The sequence below is a fragment of the Cervus canadensis genome, chromosome 6 (assembly GCF_019320065.1).
Source record: "Cervus canadensis isolate Bull #8, Minnesota chromosome 6, ASM1932006v1, whole genome shotgun sequence".
NCBI lineage: Eukaryota > Metazoa > Chordata > Mammalia > Artiodactyla > Cervidae > Cervus > Cervus canadensis.
The window spans coordinates 39,977,036-39,992,099 of NC_057391.1; the positions used below are offsets into that span (position 1 = coordinate 39,977,036).

General features: G+C 36.5%; 1 protein-coding gene across 4 annotated transcripts in view; it reads right to left on the reverse strand.

Annotated features, from left to right (window-relative positions):
• The window catches only part of MAP4K5 (mitogen-activated protein kinase kinase kinase kinase 5), a 115,321-nt gene that overhangs the window by 31,441 nt on the left and 68,816 nt on the right, over nucleotides 1–15,064 (reverse strand). For all 4 annotated transcript variants that reach the window (XM_043471640.1, XM_043471638.1, XM_043471641.1 and 1 more), the window contains exons 14-16: nucleotides 12,542–12,620; nucleotides 1,832–1,890; nucleotides 566–633 (exon numbers count right to left, since the gene is read on the reverse strand). In XM_043471640.1, the coding sequence (XP_043327575.1) occupies nucleotides 566–633; nucleotides 1,832–1,890; nucleotides 12,542–12,620 (206 nt within the window). The remainder of the gene's footprint in view (nucleotides 1–565; nucleotides 634–1,831; nucleotides 1,891–12,541; nucleotides 12,621–15,064) is intronic.

Below are 15,064 nucleotides of genomic sequence, written 5' to 3' on the forward strand. Positions count from 1 at the left end.
GATTTTTTTCAACTATTAAAAAATGTAAATATCCTTTTAGTTTGTGGTATGCACAAAAAATAGGGTCAGATTTGTCTTACAGGCCATACTTTACCAACCCCATACATGAAATCCTAATGTGGGGGTCCTGGAATCTGTACTTCCACAAGAGCTCTCTAGGCACTGCAATACACTAACAGGTTTGGAACAACTCACCCAGGTCAGTCCCATCACTTAATCATTGAGGAAAGACAGGTCTAGTATATGAAGAAATCACACTACAGAGATGGAACTGGGTCTTTCTGACATCTACTATGGTACTTTTTCTCACATCATCATGCAGCTCATCTTTCAGTATACTAACATTACACATACTGTATTTTTATTTAGAGAATACAACCCTAAAACCTTAATGATCAACACATGATGCCTTTGGGCAATTAAAAAAAGTCAGAAGCTTTTTACTGACAAGAGGCATAGTACAATTTTTATAAGAATAAAAATTAAAACTTATTAGGATAAATCACTCACCACCAAATGTTGTTCTTATACAATCAAGTAAAATAATGTTAGAAAAACAACTTACTTGCCGGTATTTGCACCATCAACAAAAGGATTCCACCGTAACATAAAATTCGGGTCTGATGATACTCCCTATGAAGGTAAAAAAGAGTTTAAACATGTTACCTTATAACAGATATTAGTCACTTTATTTGATTCAAGAAAATACTTTGTCATGATTATTAATCATCTTGGCTTTCAACTGTTTAGCCTCTAGCTACACTTGCTGTCATTTGACATATTTATGCCAATAACTCATTATTGACTTAAATGTAAGGAAGATTATAAACACAGCTTAAAATGTGACAAGCCCTCTTTACCAATATGCTAGTACATTCCAAAGCAAAACAGAAAAATGTTAACTTTGAATTATGTGCATCACTACTCCATTAGCATGGAGGACTAAGCACTGTTTTAGTCAATTATCTTCAATTTATTGGTGCCGTATTTTTTCTGACTACCATGAAAATTGAGAATTTATTGTCCAGCAATATATACAGTAGGAAGAGCACCACTTCCAAATGTAAGAATAAAGAGATCCACTAACAGAAGATAGTTACTCTAAAAATTATACTTTTACTAATGGTTAAAAATAAAGTAGATGTTAGAATAACATCTAGGCCAACTCTAATAATATCATGCTCTATCTATTGTTTCTTTCCTTTTAGATAAGCAAAAGGGTTAACCAAATAGTAATCTAAAATACGAGCAATGGTTTTTTAAAAGGGGCTATATTAACAAATAAATATTAAAAACAGTAAGGCAATGCAAAATTGCACTCTAAACCTAACAGAATCAGTAGTAAAAAGATCCTGAGAGCTTAAAGCTTAGCATCAAATACCATGTATTTAATAACTTTATGTGAATTCTTCAAGACTTAGAAATGTCAAAATGAATGGTTAAAATGTTATTTACACACTGTACCCTAGTCAAAATACACCTAACTATAAGCTTTTTCAAACTTTAACTGGTGAAATGTGTGTTAAGTTGCTCAGTCATGTCCAGCTCTTTGCGACCCCATCATCTGTCCATGGAATTCTCTAGGCAAGAATACTGGAGTGGGTAGCCATTCCCTTCTCCAGGGGATCTTCCCGACCCAGGGATGGACCCCGGGTCTTCTGCACTGCAGGGAGATTCTTCACTGTCTGAGCTACCAGGGAATGGGTGAAATACATTACCAAAACTTAACGCTTTGAAGAGTATATTACTTTTTTCTTTTGTCAAACTATATCTAATTATAAGTTTTCTCAAATTTTAATGTGTAAAATACTTTAAAAGTCATAAGTCCTACCATTTCATCCCGTGCTTCTGTTTCTTTTCTCAAAGGAGGTTCAAACTGTAATTTGTCAACTGTAAAATATAACAGATATTCAGAAACTTTAACTTAAAGGATCAAACTTGAAAATGCAAAGAGAAGCGTGTGTATTGGGGAGGGAGGAAGGGAGAGAAGAGGAAAAGACAAAAACTCTTAATTTTTTTACTACCAGAACACCCCAAAAGAAAGTAACAATTTGGTATTTTCCTAACAATTCTACTTAATTCTTGATTGGAATCAGGAAATTAAACAGCAATTTTGTGTATAAAATATTTTTTAAAAGCTAATTAAAAGTAGGTGAGAAAGCAAACACTTTAAGGAAGTTTCTATCCAGGCTATATTGAGACTAATTTAAACTACAAATTTATAGCAGGATGAAACCTCCAAAATTACTTCTAATTATCTAAAAATAACAAATATTTGTCAAATGAAATATTACTATGGCATTCAGGAATCTAATATTATATTGTGCTAAATGTATATATGATCTGGCCTAATCAGACCAATTTTAGAATTACTCCTAATAGAGAAACTTCTTTTACAAGAAATATTCTGTAAATTAGAGAAAAGGATGACTTATTACCTACTCATGAAGTACACAGAATTTTAAGATTCTAAAATACAATGTGATTAAAAGACCAAAAAATTAAAATATACACACTTGCATTGTAGAGATACAAGTTTCCTAAATACAATCTTGATAAACAAAATACACTAAAAAAAGGTCTTTCAAAAAGGATCCAGTTATCTTTATCCCTAAAACAAGATTTATAAAGCAACACAGAGCACTTACATAATTCATGACACTAAACAAAAACATTAAGTCATAAAATTTTCAAAGAAAGATATTCCATAAAATGTATTCTCTACTTCTCAAAAATAACATAAAATAAAAAGAAGCTGCTTATTTATAATGATTTCTTAACAAAAAAATCTTAATTTAAGAGCCATACTATAATTCACAAAGAACCACTTCTCTCATCTGAGACAGAGATGAGTTAAAGGTATTTTTCTTTTGGTTACAAGAAATACTGGCACGCAGGTCTAGAAATGAATTACAAAACGTGTAAATATGGAAAGAAAAGAAAGAAAATATCATTTTCCATAACAATTATATAATTAGCAAATTTCAAGACTTGAAACATTACTAGAGAAAGTTCATAAATTCTCATTGAACATATAGTAAAGTATCAACTGTATCCATCCATACCAGTATCAGTAATTGAAAATAAAATTTTCAATTTCATTTCTTTTATAACAACATAAACATTTAAGGTATTTTACTTTATCACATGAAAAGTATTCCTTAAAAAAAAATCAAATTCCTTATGACAAGTCTAAAATTACTACAGCCATGACTCATGGCAAAGAATGCTAGTCTCCAGTATCACTGTTCTGCTTAGAAGAATAGACTCCACAGTTCTAATGAGGTGGATGCAACTGGAGCTTATTGTACAGAGTGAAGTAAGTCAGAAAGTGAAATACCAACACAATATATAAACACATATACGTAGAATTTAGAAAGACAGTAACAACAATCCTATATGCAAGGCAGCAAAAGAGACACAGATGTAAAAAACAGACCTTTGGTCTATGTGGGAGAAGGGGAGAGTGGGATGATTTGAGTGAATAGCATTGAAACATGTATATTACCATACGTAAAATACATGACCTGCTTTGATGCATGAAGCAGGGCACTCAAAGCCAGTTCTCTGGGACAACCCAGAGGGGAGGAAGGTAGGAAGGGAGGTTCAGGATGGGGAGACACATGTGCACCCGTGGCTGATTCATGCTGATGTATGGCAAAAACCACCACAATATTGTAAAGAAAATATTCTCCAACTAAAATAATTAATTAATTAAAAAAAAAAAAGAATAGGCTCCAAGTTGTTTTGTTTTACTTTAATAAAAATCCTAGCAGTACCTTTGGCTGTGTGTTTGGCTTATAAAACACAAAGATGGGGAGGACTTCTATGATATATCCTCATTTATTTCCAAAAGATGTTATTTACTACAGGCATAAGTGTTAGTCGTTCATGTCTGACTCTTTGCAATCCCATGAACCATCACAGCCTGCCAGGCTCCTCAGTCCATGGAATTCTCCAGGCAAGAATACTGGAGTGGATAGCCATTCCCTTCTCCAACGGATCTTCCCAACCCAGGGATTGAACCTAGGTCTCCCACAATGCAGGCAGATTCTTCACCCCTATAAAGCCAGGGTGAGTAAGGATCTTACCACCATTTATCAAAGATTATAAACCTGTGATGTCTGATAATCCACTGCTTCAAAATAATTGCTTCATATACCTTGTATGCATACACATATTTGTATTACATGTTATTAATTAGTAGTTTATAGCAGAAGGGTAAGTCTAATTCCTGTTTTACTTATATACCTATAATTGAGGGGTTCCCTGGTGGCTCAGACAGTAAAGAATCCTCCTGCAATTCAGGAGACCCGGGTTCGATCCCTAGGTCAGGAAGATCCCCTGGAGAACGGAATGGCTACCCACTCCAGTATTCTTGCCTGGAGAATTCCATGGACAGAGGAGCCTGGTGAGGTACAGTCCAAGGAGAGTTGGACATGACTGAGCAGCTAACACTTTCACTTTCTAAGAAAACAGAACCCAAAGACAGTTTCACTGGGCACAGGAAAAAGGAGTAGTTTGGGGCCTCTCAGACAGTGGGAATTTGAAGGGCAGAGTACTAGAAATGAGAAAACTGAACTAAGAAGGAACTCTAAAAATATGCCAAGAGGTCTCCTTAGAGAAATCTTTAGTTGAATACGAAGTTGCCCACAAGCAAAGCAATACTCTGCAAGGTATGTCAGAAAACAGCTAACACAGTGCTGTGAGCTAAATGCAAGTTTTAGTGATCACACAGTAAAAGGAAAGAAATGAATTTCCACCCAGAGGAGAAACTGCTGAACATTGTAGTAAAATCTAAGACAGACCTTGAAAGGACTGGGATGACCTACCAGCTAATTTATGCTTCAGACACTCTTTAAAATAAAGAGGTCAATGTGGTATCACAACATCCAAGATACAATAAAAAATGACTACAGAATAAGTAGAAAAAAAATAAAAATCATAACCAATTTAAAAAACAGATACAGACTCAGAGGTGACACAGCTGTTGAAATTAGCAAAGATGGACACAACAAGTAAACAGATGGAAATTCTCAGTAGAGATAAAAACTATATATGTATGTGTGTGTATATATATATGTATACATGTATGTATCATCCATCTAGCCATTCTTCCATCTATTTATCTATTTTTCTATCAATTTATCTATATCAATGAAAGTCTAGATCCAGAAAATACAATATATGAAATAAAATTCACTGATAGGCTTAAATAACAGACAGAATACAACAGGAAAAAACATCAATGAACTGAAAATCAGGGCAACAGAAACTAAACTGAGGTACAGAAAACAAAAACACCTTAGGTATGTTTATGGGGGGCAGGGAGAACAGAGCCTCAGTGACCTGTGAAGTAACATCAAATGGTCTAACATGTAATTGGAGTCTCAGGAGAAGAGAGAATCTAGAGCAGAAAAACTGAAGAAATAATGGCCCCAAATTTTATATAGCTGATAAAATATACCAACTTATAGATCTAAGAAACTCAATAAACACCAAATAAGTAACAAAATGCATCTAGGCACATCACAGTTTTCAACTACAAATTGGCACTTCTCATCCCTGGGTTGGGAAGATCCCCTGGAGAAGGAAATGGCAACCCACTACAGTATACTTGCCTGGAGAATTTCACGGACAGAGGAGCCTGGCAGGCTACATACAGTCCATGGAGTTGCAGAGTCAGACACAACTGAGCGACTAACACACACATCTGTCTCTACAAGGATTAAATCACGTGCTGCTGCAGCTGCTGACCTGGCACACCCCCTGAAGGAGTTCAGCGTGGACAGCAGAAATGAGGCGCCCTGTGCTTGGGGCAGGGGTAGGGGGCGGGCAGGACAAGTCATCAGATAGGCATTTTCAAAAGCTCAATTCTTCTATCTCCTCATGCCTAGGAAAGCACTAAAATCCTTCATGGTGATGACTGTTTCCTGGGAATAACAGAAGCTTCATGAAACCAGCAGAAACTTTCTACTAAAGTATGTGCTTGATTGCATGTATTCCCCCTTTACCAAAATCACAGATATACTGTCCCTCCCCCATAACTCTTTTGGAGCAGTTTCTCAGAGTTATTCGAGGTGCTGTCTCCCAGGCTGCAGTCCTCATTTTACCCCAAATAAAACTTAACTCTCATGTTGTGCATTTTTTTAAAGTCAACAGTTATGGCAACCACAAAGGGATTCAAACCCTCAATTTGTAGTTGACGCCATCAAATTGCTAAGAAAACAACAAACAAATTCCACAAGTTTCGTAGTATAGTATTTATTAATCCAACTGATGCAGTTGAAAATTTTCTATTTTGTGCCTTAGAAAAAAATCTGAATTGATGTCATGGATTGGGTTGCAACCTGCAGCTTAACAAACACCAATGTTGAGGAACATATAGGTATGTTATACTTCAGATAATTTTTCAAAATTAGTTTTCCTGACAACAAAGGCTTTTGCTTTAGTTATTGTATATCTATTTCTAGAATGGCTCAAAGGTTGTTTAAAAAGGCTCAACCTCAACAATGGCCAAAAAATGTTGCTTGAGTTTGTGTTTCCTACCTGGGAAAATTCTAATTACTTCTCTAGTAAACACTCACTTGTCTATAACTGTTAGTAAGGAGGTTTGTGAGACAATACATCTTCCTCAAAATCTCTATCACCTTTATCATTCTTAGTCTTCATGTAAAATAAAAAGGACAAATGGAATTTTCAAACTTAACTTGGATAAACTTTTAGAAATTCTTAGACCTCCTTAGCCTAAAATGGGTTTTCTTTGTTTGTTTGGCTTGAATGAAAGTAAGGTCAACTTCCTCAGGGGCCCATTAACTCTCTCTCAATAAACCCAAAACTGAGTATCTTATACATCAAAGAATACTGCCCCAGCTCCAGTTTCTACAATATCACAGACGAATATATCTGAGACTTGTACAGTACACAGTTTTATATTCAAACATATCCAAGCAGTGTTTCCTCTGAAATGATCTTTTCATGATTTAGAACTCAGAAACTGTTTTCTGGGAAACTTCTCTCTAAACTCAATAAATAGAATCTTGCCAGGTACTGTTAATAATTAATACAATGGTAAAACAGAGCAATGATCCTTGTATTAATTTGTCTTAATTACAGAGACATGGGCCAATTTAAATCAACACAAGATGGTCTCAGTAGGAAATCTCAAACTGGAGATGACAATCTTCAGAAGTAGATGACTGCAAGAAGGCAATTTCTACACAAATCTGTTGAATCAAGCTGATGACAATAGGAAAAGAATCATTTGTCCAAGTCCAATGGAGCAAGATGACACAAGACTTTGATTTTCATACTTTAATGTGCATACTTTAATACTATAGCTCTTTAGCTACAGTTTTTTCTTCCTCCTTGCCAGCTGAAGGTTCTGGATTGTTGACAGACTACTTGTTACCTCTTAATTATGATATCGGTAGAGTCTTTATTCTTAATACTGCTCTGTGTAGCCTCAGTCCCTGGTATGAGTCCAAATACCTGGCTAAAATTTACTTGTGAGTCAGCTAAAATCATACACCTAAACCAATAGCTGGGCAGTCATTTTCTTTATTGACACCTCTCAAATCCCCTTTGGTGCCAATTTTTTTGCAGTTAGTTGGTTTCCTAGGTAACTGTGAAACCAAGGAATCCTACAGGAATCCTGGGCACAGAAGCCTTTCTCTCCCCCATCTCCTTTAACTCAGCTTCCCCTACCTTCTCAGAGTTCCAAAGGGCAGATTCAACCTGGAAAGGGAAGGGATGCAAATATGGGGGAGGGGGATAGCCAGGAAACAAAAGTGCAGCTCTTGGGGCAGGGTCCTGGTTCCACCTCAAGGGACACACATAACAAAGTCTTTAAGGTCTTTTAAGAGGTCAGCACTCTTCATAGCAGAGAAACACCACAGAAGGCTATATTAAAAGAATCAGATTAGTTCATCAGGAAGATTCAGTTCAGTTCAGTTCAGTCGCTCAGTCGTGTCTGACTCTTTGCAACCCCATGAACTGCAGCATGCCAGGCCTCCTTGTCCATCACGAACTCCTGGAGTTTACTCAAACTTATGTCCATTGAGTCGGTGATGCCATCCAACCATCTCATCCTCTGTCGTCCCCATCTCCTCCCGCCTTTAATCTTTCCCAGCATCAGGGTCTTTTCAAATGAGTCAGCTCTTCGCATCAGGCGGCCAAAGGGTTGGAGTTTCAGCTTCAACATCAGTCCTTCCAATGAATATTCAGGACTGATTTCCTTCAGGATGGACTGGTTGGATCTCCTTGCAGTCCAAGGGACTCTCAAGTTTTCTCCAACACCACAGGTCAAAAGCATCAATTCTCTGGCACTCAGCTTTCTTTATAGTCCAACTCTCACATCCATACATGACTGCTGGAAAAACCATAGTCTTGACTAGACGGACCTTTGTTGGCGAAGTAATGTCTCTGCTTTTTAATATGCTGTCTAGGGTGGTCATAACTTTTCTTCCAAGGAGTGAGCGTCTTTTAATTTCATGGCTGCAGTCACCATCTGCAGTGATTTTGGAGCCCCAGAAAATAAAGTCTGACACTGTTTCCACTGTTTCCCCATCTATTTGCCATGAAGTGATGGGACCAGGTGCCATGATCTTTGTTTGTAATCAAGAAGATTACCTGAGACTAAATTAGAGGAGTGGCGGCCCTGCGCACACTCTGATCTCTCAGCAACCCCACCCACCCCTGAACCACTGTGCTATAAAACTTCTCCCAGGTTGAGACACACAGTTGGGGCAGGAGCTCTCTGTGTTCCGCTTTGGCTGGCAAAGCAATAAAGCTATTCTTTTCTATCTCACTCAAAATTCTGCCTCTGAGATTTGATTTGGCACCCGTGCACAGAGGCTGAGCTCCCAGTATCAACTGGACTCAACCAAAAACTGGCTTTTCAGACAAAAACGTTTTTTTTTTTTTAAACAGAAAATTCAGGTCATACACCCATATCTAATCAGAATGAGACAGTAATCTGCCTGACCATTCATCAGACTGGGAAGACAGACACAAATCCAAATGCAAAGTCGAGAAGAAACAATGATTCTCCCAAGGATATGCTGCATAGGCAAAGTATCACATGATGATCCCCTCTCTGAATTACCCATGCTTTCCTACTGAGAAATATCAGTCTCTAAAATCAAAGACAGTCAGAAGCTTTGCTTTATTAAATCATATTTATTAAAATGAACCATTCCACTCTCACCTGGAAGGTTTAAGTTACTGATAGAGAGAAGTAGCTTTAATTTCCAATGTAGATACAGACCTTCAACTAAAGGAGTTTCTGAATACAACATTTCAAGTTTCCAAAGAAACAGGCTTCTGAATCTATTTTTATAGTATAGATCTTTTCACACACATCCCTACTTTGCTTTAAGTTTTCACTTAAATTTTACTTAGTTTCCACTTTCCCCCCAAACTCTCTAATTCTTCTTTTCCTATGTAATGAGATGTTCCATGGTTCCTCTGGTGTGTGTTCTCCCTCACTGCAAGGAGTGAATAAATCTGACTTCGCTGGACTATACTCTGGTGGTCTTAGATTAGGCCAAGATCAGAAAACTGAGCACTGAAGAATTGATGCTTTTGAACTGTGGTATTGGAGAAGACTCTTGAGAGTCCTTTGGTCTGCAAGGTGATCAAACCAGTCAATCCTAAAGGAAATCAGTCCTGAATATTCATTAGAAGGACTGATGCTGAAGCTTAAACTCCAATACTTTGGCCACCTGATGCGAAGAACTGACTCATTGGAAAAGACCCTGATGCTGGGAAAGATTGAAGACAGGAGAAGGGGACGACAGAGGATGAGATGGTTGGATGGCATCACCGACTCGATGGACATTAGTTTGAGCAATCTCCAGGAGCTGGTGATGGACAGGGAAGCTTGGCGTGCTGCAGTCCATGGGGTCACAAAGAGTTCAGTGACTGAACTGGACTGATAACCATTATTTATGTTCACTAAAAACACACAGTAAGGATGATTACAGTAATTATAATAGCCCCAAACTAGAAACAAATAAAAATGCCAGCTAAGTGAAGAATGAATAAATTATGCTATAATCATACAATGAAATACGACATTACAATGAAAAAATAAACTATTACTGGCACACATGACATGAATGACTTTCACAGACATAATATTGAGCAAAAGAAATCAGGCAAAAGAGGTGTATATTAGTTGATCCTAAATATCTGAAGATCAAGACCACAAAAACCAATCTATAGTGATGAGAGAAGAATAGTGATTAGCCAGGGCAGTGGGAAGGTAGGGGGACACAGGAGATGGGAGGGTGTTGATTGTGAAGGAGTATGAGGAATCCTTCAGAGATTCTGATAATGTTGATCTGGTTGGTGGTTTCATGAGTGTATACAAATTTAAAAATTCATTGTGCAGTACACTTAAGCATTTTACTGTATGTAAGTTACTAGCTTAATTTAAAAAACTGAAACAAAAAACTAAGAACAAGAACTAACAAGGTATGTATAAAATCTATCAAACAAAAACAAAACTATGAAACACTCCTGATGGACATAAAAGAAGACTTGGGAGAATTTAAAGATAGATCAATAAAATGACCTTCAACTCCACCATCTTCTGTTTGGTACTTGCAGCACACAGGGCAAATTCCACGAAGGAATCAGTACTCTGGACACTTATAAAAGAACTAAGCTTTGAGCTCTCTGAGGAAGCTTATTTTGATTAAGATGACAGAATATCATAAAGATGTCAATTCTCCCAAAGTTAGTGTACAAATTTATGAGATCTCAGTAAAAACACTGAGAGGTGTTTTGTTTTTTTTTTTTTCAACTCAGTAGACTGATTCTTATGTTTTATGTGGGGAAAATACAATGGCCAGATATACTAAAAAGGAATTGCAACAATGTGTGTGTGTGTGTGTGTGTGTGTGTGTGTGTGTGTGTGTGTGTGTGTGTGTGTGTGTGTGTGTGTGTGTGTGTGTGTGTGTGTGTGTGTGTGTGTGTGTGTGTGTAGGGGGGTGAGGGAAAAAATAGGAGGAGGATTATTTCTAACACATTTTAACAGGTATTATAAAGACATAATAATCAGAAGTATGTGACTGGCATAGGACTAAGTATATTAGTGCAAGAGAACAGAATTTCCAGAAAAAGCCCTAAAATGTATGTGGCAACTTAGTATATAATAAAGATGGCATATCAAATCTATTAATGAAAACAGGTTTTAATAAACAGTATCAAGACAAATGAGTAGATATTTAGAATGAATTCATATTTCATACCTTCTAGCAAATAATACCTTATAACAGATATAAGTATTGATATTATAAAAAATGAAACAAAAAAACAAACAGGAAAATCCTTTTATAACCTTAAAATCAGGAAGGCCTTACTAAATACAACCCCCAAAACAAAGCTGTAAGGAAAGATACATTTACAATACATTAATTGAATACTATACAGTTGTATAAAATAAAGAAAATAGCTTTATAATAGCTTTATTTTAAAATATAAAAATAAACAGCTGCTTTTCTGTCTGGTATTTGAAACTCAGAGAGTTTGCTAGGGATAGTATAAGAACATAGCATAAAAAGTATCAGCAATCTGGAACTAACAAAAACAGAAAATCTTGAATTATGAGTTTAACTATGAAAATGTGTGACTGAAATAACAGATATGGGAAGGATATTCTAACTCTCCATTGACCTAGATTTCCAAAGCTGCGTACAGAAAGCTAGAAATGTTTGGTTTCAAGAAAACAAAATACACATCTGCAATTATTCTAACTACCTTCCTCCATTATGGTTTATATTTTTTATTTAGAGCTTATTTTAATGTAAACTACCTTTAAATCTCCTTTGAAACAATTATGCACTTAAGTCAGTATACTCATCCTAAAAATTCTTTGTAAATCTGTTCTTCCAAATTAATGTGGCTAAAATGACAAATATTGTTAATATAACATTTTCATGTCAATGATTTATTGAATAAAAATCAATTTCTCCTTTTAAATATGCATTTTAGAAAATATCCACCTTGGTGCTAATCTCTCTTAAAAAACCGAGACCAACCTAAATATCCAACAATAGGGACTACAATACATCAACTCAATACAGGAGGATAAAACCATTAAACATAACAGTTACAAAGCCTAGGCTAATATATGGGAAATACTTCTAACTATATTAGGCAAAATTTTATGCATAGTATAAACTCAGCCATGTAAAACTACATGTGAAAAAATTTGAAGGAAATTCAGCAAAATATTATCTGTGGGCTGGTGCTGAGTGATGATTATTGACAATGTTAATTTTCTACTTTCTTCTTTTTGCAAATTTTCTGCAATTAACATGTATTACATTTATAATTAGAAAGTAAAAACTATTTAATTGTAAACCAAGGATTTCATTACAACCAGAAAAGCAACCTTTATTTCAGAGGTATCCTGTTTTTGTGTGAATATAGCCGCAGATGGCCTGAGATTTTATTACTACAAAAATTCCCACAAGAACACCCAGCTCAGCCCTCCAAAACCACCAACTGAAAATGTATACCAAACACATACAATTGATTTCTGAAGCTGTCCGTTCAGCTCTGGCATTCCTGTTTGTAGATCTAATGGTATGACGAATGACTGCGTGGGGCTGCGAATACAAACATAATATATACACTTAAAAGAATTTCTGTGACAAAGTTAGAAGGCCAAACTTTCTCTGCTTAATTAAATTCTTATTTATTAACAGACATGACTACCTACTAATAAAGTGAACTGAAGGATAAATTTTTTAAAAAATGAATATGAGATACTTAAAAGTTAATTCATTTATTCCACACACATTTATACTGTATAAAATACTGAAGAGATGTAAGGAAAATCAGATGCAAATCTTATCCTCAAATGAGCTTATAATCTAGGAAGATAACATACACAAACACTTAAACACTAGAAAAGAATAAGTGGCATTCATTAAAATCACTATTAATGCCCAGGGGAAGGAGAGATGACTGCCACTGGAAGGGGTAAAGAAATTCTTCATGACAGTTGAAATCTGATGTGAGGCCTTGAAGGACAAGCAGGCACTGAATGAGCAGCAAGGTGGGAAAAGCATTTCAGACAGCACGAACGATATGAACAAAGTGATGCAAGAAAAAAAGTAAATTGTGGAGTGTTTAGGGGAACTGAAGCTGGTTATTATTTGAATGTGGTGAACATTAAGTGAACAGATGACAAGCTGGAAAGACATCTGAAGGAGGATAAGCCAGATCATGAAAGGTTCTGAATGTCAGGCTAGAGCTCTCAATTTTATTTTCTTGGCAAAAGAATTTTTTGGAGATTTTACAGAAAGGGAATGCCATCACAAGAGTCAGCTTTAAGAGTAACCTGATTAAGTATGTAAAAGGGTATGGACAGGAGAAATACCATGCGGAGAGGGATAAGATTTGTAGTAAACCAAGTGAGAAAGCTTACTACTTCCACCCTTTTGAATAAGCTCCTGATCTTTGGAAACAATGCATTCAGTTCAACCCCTATCTATTAAATTTCTGATGACTCACTCTCATTCACTAATGATTCAGACGATGGTCATGTGTCTTTTTCCCTATTTTAAGACCCACTATCATACCAAAGGACTCAAAAGCCCATTGCGCTGGATTAAAGTTTACTGACCTTATCTCAAGACATTCTACCACACTTCAAAGCACTCTATACTATTAAGATCATATCCTGGAATCTGTCATCACATCATATGACATATGACAGGAATTCACATCATACTCCACACTTTTCATCCTCCGAGCTTACTCTCTCATTACTCCAGTAATTTTTAAATGTTCACACCGAATCTCAAGTCCATCAATCCATTACTTCCTCATTCTTCTTATGCATTTCTTCTGTCTTCACTTTTCTTCCTATCCACTTTAGATCTGGTGGTCCATAATTTCAAGCAATCACTTGCATATATCCTAAATTTGATTCTCACTCCCTACCATCCTTTTCTACACTGGCATACCAAAATGACAACCCTGCAGGAATTAAAGTAACTTGTTTATATCTGGGGTACCAATGACTGCTGGAGGAAAATTACACATTGAAAATTAATCTTTTCTAAGGCTTCAGTGTTGCCCCCAAACATTTCTCTAGTCATTTAACCCATCCATTCTCCTCAATGGGCTTCCCTGGTGGCTCAGCTGGTAAAGAATCCATCTGCAATGTGGGAGACCTGGGTTCAATCCCTGGGGTGGGAAGATCCCCTGGCGAAAAGAAATTAGTATTTCTTTTCTTTTTTGTTAAGCTGAAATATTAATTAATGCACAATACTATGTTAGCTTCTAATGTACTACAGAATTTGACATTTGTATACATTAAGAAGTAATCACCATTATAAGTGTAGTAACCATCTGTTCCCATACAAAATTAATGTTACTGACCATATTCCTTATGCTGTGTAAAACAGCCCTAATATATATATTTATTATATAACTGGAGATTTGTACATCTTAATCCCCTTCACCTATTTTGTCCACACTCACAAGCCTCCCTTCTGGCAAACATGTTTCTTCTCTGTATCTGAGTCTGTTTTCACTTTATTTTGTTTTCCTTCTTAGATTCCACATATAAGTGAGATCATGTGGTATCTGTCTTTCTCTGACTTATTTCATTAGCATAATAGCTTCTAGAGCCATCCATGGTGTCAAAAATGGGAAGATTTTATTTTTAACGGGCGAGTAATGTTCCAGGGCTTCCCTGGTGGCTCAGTGGTAAAGAATCCACCTACAAATGCAGGAGATGTGGATTTGGTCTCTGGGTCGGGAAGAGCCCCTGGAGAAGCAAAGTGAAAGCTGCTGAGTGTGTCCAACTCTTCACAGATTCTATACAGTCCATGGAATTCTCCAGGCCCGAATACTTAGGTGGGCAGCCATTGCCCTCTCCAGGGGATCTTCCCAACCCAGGGATCAAACCCAGGTCCCCCATAGTGCATGTGGATTCTTTACCGTCTGAGCCACCAGGGAAGCCCTGGAGAAGGAAATGGCAACCCAATCTAGTATTCCTGCCTGGGAAATTCTATGGACAGGAGAGCCTGATGGGATA